Here is a 17407-nt window from a genome sequence, read left to right on the forward strand (position 1 = left end):
ACAGTGCTGGTATACCCATGCTGCCGAGAAGGCGCAACCACCAAGCACAGAGTCTCCTCCTTGATGAATGTCGTGGCCAAAAAATGCTGAAAAAAGTCCACATCAGGTCCACACGACGTAACAACAAACACAAAGTGACAAAACAAACACAAAAACAACAAAAAAAGCAAGGCTCATGAGAGCACTTACCGACGGCTGCCTACTCGGGCGCCATCTTGACTTTATGAAACAGTTTGATTCCTGACAATGAGATTTCTGATGAGATGTTTTTATACACTACAGTGCCATCTTTATTCCCGCACTTCAAAAATCTGCATGGCAGAACACTCAAAATTGTCCCCGGATGTGATTGTGAGCACGAATAGTTATTCGTCTATGTGTGCCCTGTGATTGGCTGGCAGCCAGTTCAGGGTGTCCCCCGCCTACTGCGCGAAGTCAGCTGGGATTGGCTCCAGCACGACCGCAACACTCATGAGGATAAGCGGATCAGATAATGGATGGATGGATGGATTTAATATACGATTAAATGGAGTGAAAAGCCTGGTCACTTGAGTGAATTCACCTCACAGAAGAGGAAAAATCTTTAAGTCAATGTACCATTGCATGCCAAGACTACTGTCAGAAATTGGTAAAGAGCGAAGGAATGGTGAATTTGTGATTCATGAAGCACCAATAGACTGGAGTTCAATGTACTCTTGTTACATTAATGAATACAGTAGTTATTGTTTGGTTCAAGTAAGTTGGGCAACTGACAATGTTACTATTTTAACTTTTTTTTTTTGTATGTTGTTTTGCCAATTTGCATGTCATGACTATACCAATAGAAGCATTCGGGGCCAACTTGTTTCAATTTATTTATTTATTTTTTTACAGAATCTGGCCACCTGTAGCATCAATAGCCACAGGCACGCAGCTGTATGCAGAAGGACATCAAAGTGTTTTTAAGGTCGCACGCAAGCAGGAGTTACTCCGCGCCGCTTAATGAATGACTTGTTGCTGTACAAATGCAAATGTCATCGACCCGCTTGTGAGTCAGAAGGCCAAGAATAGCATCCTGTGAGGCCTGCACTATGTCAAATTGGCGCACATGTTGCGTGAGTAGCTTTGCGCGCTCAGCAGGTAAAAATGTGCTGGGCCGCGTTCCGGTTCAGTTACAGCTGATGAGAGAGCAGAAAGTGCTGCACACGGCCCCATTGTAATTGATGAAATGTAGCCTTTCATCTCAATTGCTTGTCTTATAGCTGAAAAGTCTGAAGAACATAAAAACCACAGAATAGTTCGATAATACCACTATATACTATATTTACGATAATAATACTTACACTGATGAATCCTTATGGCTTAAATGATTATAAGCAAATGTATCTAAATGGTCTCATGAAAACATTAGATGTAGGTAGTATTAATACACTAATTCTAAGACATTGGTGAGGGTTTTTGAGGATACCTGTGTTTACTTCTATTAAGATAGCTATTCTATTGACAGATCATTTTGCTTAAATTAAATAATACATGCCCCATTTCATGATGTGTTTCTTCTTCACTTTTTAGCATCTCATAATTGAGAAGTGGCTGTATGGTGCACCTTGAGTCTGGAAAACTATTATTTCTATTTCCGTCATATCAATAACACACACACAAAAAAAAAAAACTGTCCCCCGGTGCATAGCTTATGACCTGAGGTTTCACAGTTTGACTTCACTGTAAGATGAGGTAAGGCTGCGCTCACTCATTCATCATGTAGAGAGTCACGAGTGGTGACACAACACCTGCTTGACTCTGATTTTGTGGAGACACTCAAGATTTAAGTGGCTCCCACAGTTCTCCACATGCTTAGGGTGGTGTCAGTAGGTTACAGCCCCCCCCCCCACCCCTCCTACCCCACCCTCCCGACTCCCCATCAAAAGCGAGGCAGCAGCTGCTGAGAAGCGAGCGATGCCTTCGAGGATGAGCCCACTTGCGTTCGACTCCTCTGCGAGAGCGTTCAATTTCCATTGTGACAGATTTACGAGCCTCCTTACATTGCCATGCTCTGTCATCACAGGGAGAGCTGCAGCACAAGTTCAATGTTGTTGCCCCCCACCCCTCAACCTCACCTCTTCAAAAACTGCTTGTTTTGCTTGTTGTGGTTTGTTAATGATGCCCATTCCAATTACATCTGCCTTGCCGAAGGCACCGCTGAACATCATGTACATTCGTGAGCAATAACATTTAAAAGCTGGCAACATATCTCGTCTTGTTTAGTTTATCACCCTCAAAAGAGTCTGCACGCTCCTGAGGAATTCTGGGCAAAATGACCAGCTTTTGGAACAAGACGGCGCAGATCGTCATCACCTTGTTAGCCGTGCGAAATTATGTAAGCCGAGGGGGACAAGTGGCGGTGGGGGCATACATGTCAGCGGGTTTAGTGTGTTTACCCGTGCTTGGTTTTCCATGTAGTCACAGCCCCTAAAGTCTAGGCTATACCAACGGGTCTGGACCTGTACTCGTCATTCCGAATCCGACTTCCAGTAATCCTCGCTGTTCTGAGGCAGCGAGGTGGGGCCCCATTAGGAATGAGGTGCACACAGATAAAAATGTTGACCTGGCATGCGTCCAAAGACTTGGTGCCAAGAATTGCGTTGTGCATCCCGGAATGTTAGTGTTAGCTTGGTTATATGCACTGGTAGGTCGTTCAGGACCAGCAAGGACTTCTCTGCGGGGACTATTTATTTATTTAGTTGTTGATGTCAGTATTTTTCCTTTCTTTGCTCGGTCAGCACAAAACTTGTCCCAGCCAACACCAAAACACATATGTAGTGATGAATAGACTGATGTATTGAATTTAATTTTGTTTTTGTCATGTTATTTGATCAGTGCTGATTCTGAACTGCTCCGCATAATTCATGTAACACAGTTGTGTGTTGTTACAGTATATTCAATTATTCTATGGTATTGACGGTTTCTATAGTTGCGACGTGACAGTGGTGATATGATGAAACTCATTACATGGAAGTGGGCAATTCACCACTGAGGTTCCGAGAACCAAATCCACAGCCTGACACTGATTCGGTGTCAGGCACCTAGCTCAACAATCAGAGTTTCTTTTAGTTTCTTTTATTTTTTTATTTACAAAATCCAAATATTGTTTTTGCTTCCTTCGTAAAACACAGAAAATAATTCACCTAATTGTTGGGGGGGGTCGTTTTTACGTGGAACTTGCTGAAACTCCCAGATTCATGTTTTTTGTGCTCTTTCTGTAGCACCCTAAAATGCTCTAAAAGAGTAATTAGTATCAAAGGAAAGAAGTTGAAGCGATGCATCGCATCAGTTCTCAGACATTTTTATGCTAGGGAGAAGCTAAAAAAAAAGAAGTCCTCTTTAAGCCATTTTATTTTCAATGAAATGATATTAGAGTGTTTTGGGATCATAGGTTGTGATGTATTTACAGTTTAAACTCCTTATACACAATTATAAGCATTTATAATTGTTGTGAAGCGAGGGTTGACTATAGTGCAAAAAAAAGTCTCAAGATGAAGAAACCAGAAATAGAAACTGACGATGGTGGCAAATAAGTCTATTTTTGACAGCATGAAAAAAAAGCTTCAGGTTGCTGAGCTGACATTCATTCATGAAAACAAACATAAAAACATGTTAAACACTTGACATGGGTTGGAAAAACAAAGTAAAGCTCTCAGTGGGAGGGAGTTTCCGCGGAGCAAAGCATCCCTCGTGTGCTCGCCTGTCGTCCTTTGCAAACACACCTGCTGCAATGTCCCTCAAAACAACAGCAGCTGTTTTCCATGCCTCCAGCTACATGACCTTGGTGGCAGACATCTATCGTCCATTGGCCATCACTTGGGTCCTGATGTGACACTTGCACGTGTCTGTCCATCCCAAAATAAATTAATCCTTTTCAGAAATCGCGACTATAATGGAAACATTATATACACTATTATTAATGACATCAATGGAAGGTGAATCACAGTTTGATTCCAACATGGCGATGGGTGACTTCCTAGAGCTCCTGCTCGGATCTCCTTTTCACCATCGGTGTTCCCAAAGTGGGATTCTTCGTCATTTCCAAGCCTCGTCATCATTTAGCTACACTTGCAAGACTTGACAATCATATTGGAAAGCTGCTCCACCTAAAATCCAAAGAGAGCTATTTATTAATTACAGGGTATGGGTACTCTCTCATGTTTGACAGTGAAATGTTACACGGACTGACCTTGTGTTGCCTCCCGACGTAATATAGAATCGGAAGGGGTTCCAGCGCCTGCGGGGCGCAGCACGGCTGGGCCGACGCTCCGGGGTTGTGGTGCTTGTACAGTGCCAGAATCTGAGGGCAAGGCGTTTAGAAGTTTATTTGTATTGCACCATTCATACACAAGTCTATTCAGGAGAATAAGTAATGGTTGAAAAACGATTAGAGTCCTTGTCCAGTGAAAATAAACGTCTCAGAAATTTGAGCCCCTTCCCAGAGATGTGTTCTTAACAATCCTGACTGGAGGATGAAAGTGAGATGTACATTATTTTCCCGGTGTAGACATAGTTAGCTAGTTAACCACACGTGAAACTTTTTCAAGGAGCATGCCCAGTCCACTTGCCTTGATTCACCTTTTATAATTTTCCATCGACAGTTCCAGAACTTTTAGTCCCTAACTCATACCGTTTCTGGACTTGCAAGGATCCAATCAGATATGAACAGCGCTGCAGAATCAATCCTCTTGGTATCTCTGGAAAGTACCATCTTTCTATGGATAATCTTTTGACACTGATAAGTAACCCTGGAACGAAATGTATACAATAGTTTCTATGTAAGCACTAAATAGTCCTCAGAAAGTTTTGGTAGTAAAGTTTCTGCGGTTAAAATGGACTATATTTAGCCCACTAACAGTCCCCGATTGGGGTTAGTGATTTCTGATGGTTCATGAACTTTGTGTACCAGAGCTTGCAGTGCTGAGCACATCTAAATGGCGCACTGCTGCATTCACCTCCCGTTTTCATGCAGTGAAGATAACCAGATTTTGATTCACAGACGTGGGAAAGCAAGACTTAATACAATTGGACAGCTTCTGCCATTGCTCCCTACCTGAGAATATTTGTTTTCAGCATTCCAGATGTAGGTGCAGGAACCCATGCAGTAGTTGGCATGGTAACCGGTCGGTCGGTGGATCCACTTCCAGCCCAAGTCCTTCCTGAAGTCAATGTAGAGGCTCCTTACGCAGCAAGTCTCTGTCTGGCTGCATTGGAAACATGATTTACTTTACTGTACCCCCACTTTTTTATTACTTTCGACTTTTCTCATATAAAATAGGTGCCTTGGTTCGAGAAAGGTTGGGAAACGTTGGTGTATTCTGGATTTTGACTCGATCCCTGCACATCATGGTACAATAAGGTTGACTTACGCAGTGCAGGTGTCTCGGTTGTCTGTAGAGCGCCTTTTCCGCGAGCTAAGCTGGCCACTGGCACTTTGTGGGATGGACTTGGTTAGGATGAAGGGCGGCTGCTGGGTCTGCTGCTTGAGGATTCCGATGTCGCTCCGGTCGCTATCGATCCCAGAGATGGAAAAGCTGAAAGTGGCGTCGCCGCTCCTCTGGCTGCATTCGCAGAAGAGACGAAGTTCGAATCCCTGCTCGTCCTCTGCCAAGACAGACGTTCCAAATGTAAAATTTTAACCAGAGGTGTAAGTGACACGTGGACAAGTCATGAGTCTTTGTGTCAAGTCTTGACTTTCATGTTTGAAGTTTCTGTGACAAAAATTAAGCAAGTCAAGTAAAGTCCTTACTTGGGTGGAGCAAGTCGTAAGTCAAATCATACAATCTTTCTCAGTCACAACATCAACTGAAGCAGGGGCATGGTGGCCATTGGGAAATTCAGGAATCTGCGTGAATTTCTCCAAACGGCTGGTGCATTTCCAGGCTGGTCCTGGCTATCACGGCCGCACCAGCCCTTCAACGACTACATTTCAGCGCGTGACGGCCCCACGGACTATGTTTCGGTGCATGACGGCCCGTCGACGACAACTTTTCAGTGTATGATGGCCGCATTTCACCAGCCCCCCGTATCCCCCAAACACCCTCCCCACCCCCATCAGCGATTAGTTTTTGGTGCGTAGTGGCCGCCATTGACGAATGGCTCTGGGCCAAATTTTGGGCCCAGTACGTCCCTGAATTGATGTATACTAATATAATGTATTCTCACTGATCATAAGATGCCTAAAAATGCAGCCACCCTTGAAAGCTTTGACAACAACAAAATCTGCATTTCAATCGTTAGGGTCGAGAGCCTCCCTATGAGTATGGGAGAGTCCAGGCTCTTACAGCAGCGTTCTCTGTTAGTGTTTTTGCCGTGGACAAAACACACACCACATTTTATGCATGTGTGCCATGCACATATATAAAATGCTGATTTTCACCTGTAAACTGGAAAGACCTCAAGTCAAGTGTTTCAAATCTAAGTGAAGCTGAGTGTGAATACCAAGTTGAAGTTTGGGCTTTGATCCGATGGTGTGATGTCTCAGACTCACCTTTGCCTTGGAGCCAGTCCTGTAAGGTCTCCGTTACATCAAACGAGAGCCACTTGTTATTCCACTGGTTGGTGATGAAGCGGGACGCCAGGTATCGGGCTGTCGGGCCCATGACGCGGTAGAGCTCGACCCGCTCCTCGGTGTGTATGGTGGGCTGCTTGATGAGTATCCGCAACTCGGCGGAGGTCAACAGCCGATAGTCACCCACGTTGCCCCGAATCTCTGAGATGTCGAAGGGTAACGAGACGCTTTTGGAGTTCTTGGTGGTCTCAGAGTAGTTTTTCTCTGCGGGATGGAAATAAAAACATGAGTTTGGGGACACTTTTGCTTTTCCACACTGCGTAGATGTGACAAGTAAAGAAACGTTTTAAACAAAATTCAGTTTGGACGCTCCCAAAAATCCCTGACAGTACATTTGGATCTGGCAGATCAGACTGCCATCTTCCCCCATCATCGGAGCCAACTCACCACCAGGTGGTAATCAGTTGACAGCTCCACCCGGGTGTCCAAAACATGCGGCTGCAAATCCGATGATACAACTACAAAGTCAATCGTCGAACTGTGGCCAAGGGTGTCCTGGTGCCAAGTCCACCTATAGACACCCTTATGTTTGAACATGGTGTTGATTATGGACAATCTGTGACCAGCACAGAACTCCAAAAACAAAACACCACTTAAGTTCTGTTCAGGGGGGGCCGTTCCTCCCAAACATGCATTTCCAGGTCTCACTGTCATTGCAAGAGAGGTGACATTCCATTTCCCTAGAAGAGCTAGCTTCTGTAGCCGAGGATCGGACCACCAATAGCACCAGTGTGCCGCGGCACAGGGTTTGAAAAACACTGATCTAGAGTCCTCTAGCTATCTAATTTACGATGTTTGACATCATATTTTATGGCCTTCTTATATTTAATGATCCAAGATACGATATTTGCATCATTTTATTGTCATGTACAGTATGTATAACTATAATGTCTTATATTCACATTGTATTTAATGATCTCCAGCATTCACATTTAACAGCAGTCACAATGGCTGATATCTCATTCATATCACATCACATATGTTTTTTTTTTGTTCTGGTAATTTTAGATTTAAGTATCACAGTTAGATCCGTTAGTAGGTTTTGGCTAGGCACCCTACAGTTGAGATTCATGCGTTTACCTTATGAAATTCACTGACTGGTAACACTGGAGGGTTCAAATGTACGCATGACATAACATAACTGTTTTTCATCCCCAATGTCTTTCCCAGCTGCGCGCACACATTAGCAAAATTGAATAAGTGCACGCTTGCAGAACGTGAGGGCAGCCAAATAGGAATCGATTCCACCTGCGTCAATGTTGAGCCGAAAGAAAGAGGGTTTTGTTTTCTTTCCTCTTTTTTTTTTTGCGGGGGGACGACCCCCTCCCCACCTCCCTTCAGAGGCCGACATAATACAGAACCATATTATAAATCAAGGCAGTCCTAAGTCTGGCCCGTGGGTCCACTACATATTTTTTTCTCTTTAATTGGCCCACATATTCCATTAAAAACACTGCACTAATAAAAGTTATGTTATATCACACTTTTTATTAGAATGTGTAAATACTGTATGTTTCATTAGCCGAATAGCATAATTGTACTCTTTACTCTCAAAGTAAAATTGCAGTGTTTTCTTCTTTCTGGTTTTCTTGATGTCCTTGTAGATTCTCAGTCCGTCACCAGTCAGGCCATGGTAATCGGCAAGGGTTAAAATGAGGCAATTTTTAAAAATGACTTGGCCAATTATGCTATCGATTTGAATGTTACAAGATATAGCAGTTTTTAAAAAATACAAATCAAGATGTAACAACAGTTAAATGCCACAAAATATCATTTTTAATTTATTTAAAAAAAACAAATTTATTGAAAATTTGTAAAATTGTAAATGAATTTCAATGTTATAAGATAGCCTGTGTTTTACTGCTTTTCATGTGTCATCATAATGAATTGTTTTTTTGCCTGTCTCTGAAACACAAGGTCAAGTGGCACCCCCCCCTTTTTTTTTTTACCCATTTTTCTGCATGTTGTCTGCAAGTTTGGACACCCCCGCCATAAATCTAAACGTTTGAAAGGATGAAACTGAGCAGAAATGGGTGACGGTGAGCTGGAAATGCACAGCATGGTTGAAAAGGAAGAAGAATGTATGTGGGATTAGTAGTAAAGGGGTGGGGGGCAAAGGTGGTTGGGAGACGAGTTTGCAGTGGAATGTTTATCGATGTTGCTTGGTCTTGGCCCACACCCAAAATCCTCTATTTTGCTTGGGAATGCCAAAGCTATGATTCTCTTCTCTCCTCATTTCCCACATTCTTTCCAGGCTTGGATCCCGGCTGTACCAGGATTGCAGGTCCACTTCTTGTATAACACTTTTACGAGAATTTGCATTGATATGAACAAGCGAGCCCAAAAAAAAAAAAGCCCAAAAGAAGCTGTTACGACTCGTGAGGGGAAACCAGATGACACTTTGTCGGGTGCCGCCCATGCCAGAGGAGCACTACTAAAGTGCAAAGGCGGGCTGTAATTGAGTGAAGTGCGATAAATGTGCCTAAGGTTAGAGAAGTGAAGTGAAACAGGAAGTGAGATCACTTCCGCTCTGTGCATATTGGCTTCAGTGCCAATCCTCACTTCTACTTTTTAATCAACAATCCAGGCCTTTGCTTGAACTTCTCCACTGAACACAACTATGTATTCCTTTTGCCTCCATGCTCACGCACATGTGGTACTCGAGTCACGTGACTTGGCTCGAGTTAGACGAAAGTCGACTGTTTTACGACTTGGGAAGTGCTTGTCTGAAGCTTATAACTATGACATTTAACTTCATCTGTCACTATAACATTGGCAAAGACAAGTAAGCTGCACTTCAGCTAACCAGTCAAACTAGCTAGCTGGTCAAACATTGGTTAGCTTCATCTCGGTTATGTGTTTAATTGAGATGGGAATTAAGTAAGAGGCAATATGAAGACTGGTTAAGGACCATGAAAACAATATTTCAATAATGTTCGTACAGGTAACTAACGAATGTACGGATAGGCCCACTGAATGCAAAGTGGGTAATGTGCGAATGTATGTTGTAACTGAGCAAGATTTTATGACTGGATTTATGACTTACTCCACCTAAGTAATGGCTAGACTTGAGTGGGAAGTTTTTGTTCATTTCACATTTCTGAGGTGTGAATAGCGTTTAGTTGTTGTTTCGATCAGTGAAAAAAAACATTTCATTATCACTCCAGTATACACAGAACAAACATACACAATAAATTCAAAACTTACAAGTGTATTTCTCTCAAAAATTGTGTACAAATCTGTCTTAATCTGTGTTCGTCAGCACTTCTGTTTTGCCATTTAACAATATGCTGATAAGACAGCATGATTATTGCACAGGTGTGCCTTGTATCCTGTCAATTATTTTTATTTTTATTTTTTTAATGTTTGTCCACATAGAGCAGGCGTTTTTTTAAAGTGGGTCCCAGAGCTAAACAAACAAACAAAAAAAATTGAAAACGTTGTCCTGGCATTGCCGTGTGTACAACCCATACGCATCTTTCCTGAGACGATGACGCGGTTGTTCCATTTCTTGTGTGATCATGTACGAACACCGCCAACAATAATGCTGGATCGCCATGTCTGATTTTCTTAACCTGAGTGGTGATCTGAGCTTTTGTTCTGAAGCAAAGTTCGACCTCGTCGTTCGGCGACACACATTTTTATATCGTATGGGCTTCTTATGCCGTGTTTCTCCCGTGTAACTCCCGTGACTGCTTTGTAGAGCCACTTCAGGCCTTGCATATACAGTACAGCATTGCAGCATTTTTAAAACGATTCTGTGTTGACGGGAAACGTGAAAATTGAATAGGTGATGTCTGTTCCTGTGTAGACATGGCCTTAGGGTGCAGACAATAAAAGTCCTCCCTGCAATATGAAATGCAAAACATTGCATTGAGTTGATTGTGTTGTGTTGATTGGGGCCTGTGGAAAGTTGGCCCAACCCTCTTCAATGGCTGTGCGAAGTTACTAGATATCAGCAGAATTTAGAACTCGCTGTCCGATATGCCATTTTATTACTTGCACATATGTGACTTGCTCCCCAAAACAAAAACTGACAAACACATGCACACACATGCACACAGGTGCTTGGGTGTGGGATGTTTTGAGCACTGATCTGCAGGTAAGCCGGGGACAGCTGTTGTGACAGGCAGGGAGGCTTCTCTGTAATTACCAGTGGGAGGAAATAGATTCCAGGAGGCAGCTCCACCCTCTCGTGCACCCCCACCCCATTCCCTCAAACTCCCTGACATCACGCATTCTACACGGCAACATGGTGGAGTTGAAACAAAAACCATTGAGATGTGAAGGGTTCAAAGAGGCTTATTACGTGCATCAAGGAGGTCTTGTTTTGAAAAAGGTGATCCTTGAAATGTTGACTTTGTTGACATTTTATTTGTGTTCACGCCCACAACGGCGCAAACCAACCTTTTTTGAATGTGCCAGTCTAACCTGCCAATGTGCGGATTTACGCAGGCCCGTGAGCCAGACTTGCAGAAGTCACAAAAATAGAGCCTATCTTGTAGATGCAGATTTTCAAATTAAAACTGGCAATATTTGTCAAGTCGTGTACAAAGTTCATGTCAAAGGTCTTGTGCGCACATCAAGATGATAGAGCTGCTTATGTCCCTATTTCACACCTTACTGACCAAATATGACAAATGCATTATCTTTTCTTAATTCATTAGCCCTGGTACACACATGGATGTTTCAAATCTGAAAAGATTGTTTATCTGTTATAGACTGCACACTTGAAGATGAAAAAAAAATCAGGCATTTGCTAGTTTTGATTGTACTGTGTGCGTTGTGCTCCAAAATATCGATGCAGCACACCGCACACATTAAGATTCTGTTCCATCACCGATCTAGAATCTCATCCCCGCCGTGATCACGGGTGATCTAATAAAAATGAAGAAATAGAAACAAAGGAGCAAATGGGAAACATAAGGCACGTCATGGAAGAGGACTCACAAGAGGTGGTAAAGATAGCACACTTGGGACAATTTTTTTTTTTTAGGAAAAAAATAAATCTCCACACTCCATCACCACAAGCTAGAGGTGAGTTCTCAAATTAAACTCATGCCTGGTGGTATTATCATTTGTGTGTCAGGTAGGACATGTTTGTTTTTATTTATGCCCGCATTCTTGTTCCCCAGCCAGGTTGCGTCTTGAGTGGCTACATTTATTTTCACGTCACAATTCTTGGTGTCATGACATGGGACTCGTCGGCTTTCCTCACACATGAAGATTTTTGTTCGTAAATGTTGAACACATTTAAGATTGTCGGCACCGACACAGATCGGATTCTTTATAGGGACAAATTCACTCTAAACACACCTCAGACCACAGGATAATCATATAAGACAATCTTAGAAATAGAAGATAGACTGGTGTTTGTCATCGTTGGTCGGAAAGGTGCTAGATCGTGACAAAAATAGCCCAATTATCTTTATATGTGCACCAGTCTTGGAAACACATTCGATCATGCGAGATTTCTCTCTTGGAGGCTTCGTTTCTAGATCAACGATGGAACAGAATCTTTATTTGCGGTGCGTGTTCATCTAATCGGAGCGCACCACACACAGTACAATCAAACCTGCTAAAGTGCCTGATTTTTGTATCTTCATGTGCAGGGCCTGTAACAGATAACAGTTAAAATATCTCTTCAGATTTAAAGAATCCCCGCATGTGTACCAGGCCCAAGTCAAGCGGAGTCTCATGAATACAAAGTCAAAGTCAATTCCAGTGTTTTATAAGTTTTAGCCAGGCAAGTCCTAAATCCCCAAATTGCGGACTTAAATCCGACTGAACTTGTGTCCCTCACCTCTGCCAAAACACAAGATTAACCATTACATCTTGAAATTCGCACCCCTGAAGAATAGTGTGTGTGGAAAGTGTTAGTCATGCATTTAAAACACACACACACACACACACACACGCGCACAGGACAAATTGAAAAACAAGAGAGTTAATGAAAAGAACAGAGAGAGGTTAGCTGGTGTCCCACGCCCTCTGCCTCCTCTTGTGTTTTTCTTACAATTGCAAAATATTCCTTCACGCGTACATTCATGCGGCTGGCCGGGGCCCAGCACGAGCCAGCGAGCATGAAGAGGGTTTGTTTTAAAAGGAAGCCGTGCCGAGGCCTGGACTGTTCTCTGGCATTCCACAGAGGTAGGAAACATGCGCTCCCCACGGGCACCGGACCTGAGTCACCCTGGAGATCTCTGCGGCCATCAGCCGGCCTTCCTTCCTGCCGAGCTGGCCGTCACGCTCCCCAACATGCAAGCATGCTGATAGCCTGCTCAGGAAGCCTGGCGAGGGGGAATAACCCAGGGGTTGAGGGCTAAACTGTGTGCATGACTTGGGTGGAGGCTGCAGTGGTGAGAAGTAACCAAGGGCGACTATTTTGTTACTGGGCCAAAGTAGATTGGGTTTTTTTTTTCCAGGTACTTTACTTGAATGATTTGTGATGACTTTTTACACCTTACTTTGTCAAAATAGGCTGGTTTCTTTCCTCGACCTTTGCAGATTACAACAGGATGCAAATAGAGGGAAGTGAAGTCAACCACGGTTGAGCTCTTGATGTGTGGTGCTTCATCGCTTTTGTGTGCACCTCAGAGTTGCTGAATGTAATTTTTTGCGGGGCAAGGGTCTACTTTAGTCAGTTTCAGCCACGTTGCCCGGTGGGCGGTTGTCCTGAATAACTCGAAATTGGGCCAGTTAACCACTCGAGTTTGTAAATAGTGGAGGCGGGGCAACTCAAGCCGGACGCCAGCGTGCATCACAGGCTCTCTATTTTAGCCCTACCCAAAATAGTCAAACTGAAATGGTGATTTAACACTGTTATCTCTACATGTAGTTTTTGCACGTTTTGAGCAGTAATGCTCAATTGCCTCCAATGTATTTCAAAATAAATCTCAAAATTTACTTCACAAGGTCGAAGTAAATTTCAGTCTATCCTCTTACTTTGACATGAATCAGTACACGTAATGTTAACCGTCCTTTTGTTTGTTTGTTGTTTTTTAATACACCAATATCTGTACTCTTACTTGAGTATAGAATGCGAGTCCTTTTGTCACCTCTGAAGTGGGGTTACATTGAAAGTGCCCATAAAACGCCGCGATGGAGAACAAGTGACAGGATATGCAAGGGAGAACCTGACGCTCGAGTTACAGGAAACCCCCAATCCCTCAGGAGAAAATGAAAGAGGGAATGAAGCCCGGTGAAAGAGTGCACGTCATGTCTTCATTTCCCAGTCGGCTTTTTTCCATCCGAGCCCTAGCGAGAAAAAAAAAATCATTTTTAAAAGCTCCTTTGTTCTCCTTCTGGATGGAGCCTTTCTTTTGAAGTGGTGGAGAAGGGAGGCGAACGTGGACGCGCAATGACGCATACAAACAAATGAAGATGTGTTTATGGTCAAAGATTGCAAGGCCAGATGCTTGGTGGTGCTAACATGTAGAGCATGTGATCTGGGAAGCCATCATGTTGCCTGGAGATATTGGGTGGAGATCAGAAGATCATTTATGGGCCAAATTACGTTTGAATCGCAGCCATCGAACATGAGGTGGTGCGTTGAAATGTGAATATTCAACCAGATGCTCAATGATGACATGCGGCTGGCATGCTCTTACATTTTTTGTGGACTTTTGAACATCGATAAGACACAAATAGTTGTTACCTTGCCAAGGCATGACAGAGGACTGAATTTTAAAACTATATATATTAATATATGTGACATGAGACAAAAAACTAAACTTTGATCAGGATCTTGTTGACTCATTCTGATTTTTTTTTTTTTTTTTGCGCAATATAAGGCCATGAAAGTCAGCAGCAATGGCTTAGTCAGCCAAATGTCAGTTGTTTGACATTTGGCAATTACTTGACAATGCTCATTACCACCACCTACACGACTGGCAGGCCAGTCTATTTTTGACTATATCACCAAATTCCAAAAATGTTATGTTTTTCTTAGTTGGTAAGATCAGGCAAAAACTACACAGACATACACACAATTTTGGAGGAACTGCATGCTTTCCAAGAAGGAAATAATTTAATTGCAATGTATATCCAGATAAAAATGAAGGCCGAGGAATCCATTGATTCCGTTGCAATCCACTCGCATTGGGAACATGCCGTGCAATGATCCACCAGAAGCAGCACTTTGAGCTTGTTAAAGAAAAGTTTGCTGCATGGGTCAATTCCCTTCATCATGCTCATTACCACCACCCAGAGGAGTGGAGTGGAACAATCTAGCACATCATAATTTTCCAGTTTCACGTTTTCAATCTCTGGTCTTGGCAGAGGTCTGTGCCGTTAAAATTATGACCCACAGATCCAGCAGATGGAGCTATGGTTAAAAAAAAAACTTGCTGTGTGGGGCATTACATTAGTGATGTACAGGACTGGAGTGGAACGATAACATTTGTCATGTCATAATTGTATTTTTTGTTTCAAACAGTCACCTGGACATCTTTAGGACTACTTGGACCTTAGTGGAGGTCTCTACTCAATGGACATATGGAAAAAAGTATGACCACAGTGATGTAGACACCATTTAAATTACTTAGCCATGTTCATACATACCCGCAGCACAAGAAGTACCTGTTGAGCAGTTTTAGTGCTTTTTCAGCAACAAGAGACTGACTGACTTGCAAATTGGAATGTGTTTGAATGTAAAGCTTATATTTCGCTGAAGCATTTGTGCAAGTCATAAGTAGGTCACAAGTTACTGTGGAAAATATAAAGCAATCAAGTCCCCGGAGATTTTGTAGTCAATTCAAATCACAACTTGGATTGAGCATAGGTCATATCATTTTGCTGTCACTTGGAACGTAGTAGCCGTACTTGAAATAGTTAGTGGGACTAAAACATTCGCAAACGTGTTTTTTAAATGGTCCCAAACCAGTCTTTGTATTGTCTATGACTTCGTTGCCTTGTCAATTAAACGTAAAACCGATATGAAGTTATTTTTCACCTCCTCATCGGTTGGCCGAACTATGCCGTTAACCGGACACTATTCTATTTTTCATGATTTCATAAAAAATCTCAAATCCTAAGGTGATCATTGGCAGAGGTCCCTCCATACTTGCTTCAATAAGTGGCCTTTGAACCCCACATACTGGCGGCTTGCCACACTCGCACACGATATCCAAAATTAACTTTTTTTTGTGAAAGCAAACCAAATGAGAAGGCTACGTTTGAGACGTAAATCGTCAAAGTCACTTAGTTTGAGTGAATTCGTATCTCATGAATACCAAGTCATGTGGAGTCATTCATAAACTTTAGCCAAGCAAGTGCCTAGTCTCAAAACCGGTATGGGACTCGAATCCTCCCCTGTGATATTTGGAATGGTTATCAGTATGTCAGCCAACTTTGATAAAGGCAATAAACCAGGTCGTACTCACTGGTCATGTTAAACTTGTGCAGCACCTTGGCGAAGTACTCCTCCTCCGCTTGCTCGGTGGAGATTTCCGTCTGGACCTGTGCCTGCTGCTCCCTTAGCATCTCCTTGGTGCTGTTGTAGAGCGACATCAGCGTAGAGGGGATCTCCTGCTCGTCTCCCTCCTGGTCCTCCTCGGGCTCTTTGGGCAGACGCAGTTTGCTGAGGATCTGACTCCTGATGGCTTCGATGCGCTTCTTCTTCACCATTTCCAAGTCTAGGGTCTTGCACGTGGACATGCTGCTCACTCGGGCCACCATGTATACGGCCACAGCGATCAGGAGGGCCAGCTTCATGGCGCACCGCTGGAGATGTGCCTCGGCTGAGTCCTGCCTCCGCGCTTCTCTCCTGGCAGGCCTGGAGAGCTTGGATGAAGTGAATCACAGGCGGAAAGGTGCGACTGACGCAAGGTGTTTACCCTCGGGGAGAACAATTAAAGCAGTGTGGAGAGTCTCGCAGGTTCAGGACTGTGAATAGCTCCAAACATTTGGGTCTTCTGAAGGGCGGGCTACTGGAAGCCCCTGACTCAGCAAGGCAGGTAACACAATGACGTGTGAGCTGTCAAAAGGCTTGCACTCACACGTAAGCAGACGCCAATATTTTAATAACCTCCACACTCTCTATTCAGACCTTCTCCTTGCAGACGACCGCCCGCCCCGTCCATGTGTCGGTTCAGCGTTGTTCGGCTCCCCAAGCAGTTTCTCTTCACATGTTTTTTTTAAACACTCAGCCAAGCAAAAACACCACTTCCTCTGCTCCTTAACGCATCTTAACACACCACCCGGGAGTATTCACCACACGGTGAGGTCCAATAAGACTGAACTGGGGAGCCCAGAAATGGGCAATCGGATGAGCTTTTTCACAATAGTGAATTATTTGTTTTAGAAGTCACTCACAAGCTGGCGTAGAGGACATTATAAAAACGATTTTCTCCCTTTTTTGAGCAACAACGACATGTGACTTGCTGCAGCTTCACGTACATCCTCCGTCGCAATGGCTAAAAATGCTCTTTCCTGAACTTTGACACACCTTCTCCTCCAGACTCAGCAGCAGCACTGGGGGACGGGGGCATCCGTGCTTGTCCTCCGTCTATCCATGCGTTTGGCTTCCACCTCAGTTTTGTTGCATCTCCGCCTCCCTGTGACACAGTTCCCGATACACGCCTATTTTTTTTTTTTTGGAGCGGGAGGGGAAACTACTTTCTGCCTCTGCTTGTCACTGCTTGCTGGTGACAAAGTAATTTGTGGGATCTTGTGAGCTCAGCTAACATTTCACCCCACCCTGCGCCTCCTCTCACTCTCGAGCCTTTTCTGGTTCCTCGTCTAAACGAGCACAGAGCTCTCCGCCCAGGAAATGAGGCTAACCGTTGCAGTGTAAAACATCTGCTCTGCTGCCTT

At 43.5% G+C, this 17407-nt stretch overlaps 2 protein-coding genes across 2 annotated transcripts in view; one reads left to right on the plus strand and one right to left on the minus strand.

Moving 5' to 3' along the window:
* The window catches only part of LOC147197596 (cyclin-dependent kinase-like 1), a 43907-nt gene that overhangs the window by 16959 nt on the left and 9541 nt on the right, over window positions 1-17407 (plus strand). The window lies entirely within an intron of this gene.
* Window positions 3355-17301, minus strand: tgfb1a (transforming growth factor, beta 1a). The gene is made up of 6 exons (XM_086125680.1): window positions 15976-17301; window positions 6512-6796; window positions 5391-5625; window positions 5075-5225; window positions 4211-4321; window positions 3355-4127 (listed from the first exon to the last, which is right to left on the minus strand). The coding sequence occupies exons 1-6, from the start codon at window positions 16304-16306 to the stop codon at window positions 4080-4082; spliced, it is 1161 nt and encodes a 386-aa protein (XP_085981806.1). The 5' UTR covers window positions 16307-17301; the 3' UTR covers window positions 3355-4079.

Source organism: Hippocampus guttulatus, chromosome 12 (assembly GCF_054856545.1).
Source record: "Hippocampus guttulatus isolate MCC_2025c chromosome 12, RoL_Hgut_1.0, whole genome shotgun sequence".
Lineage (NCBI taxonomy): Eukaryota > Metazoa > Chordata > Actinopteri > Syngnathiformes > Syngnathidae > Hippocampus > Hippocampus guttulatus.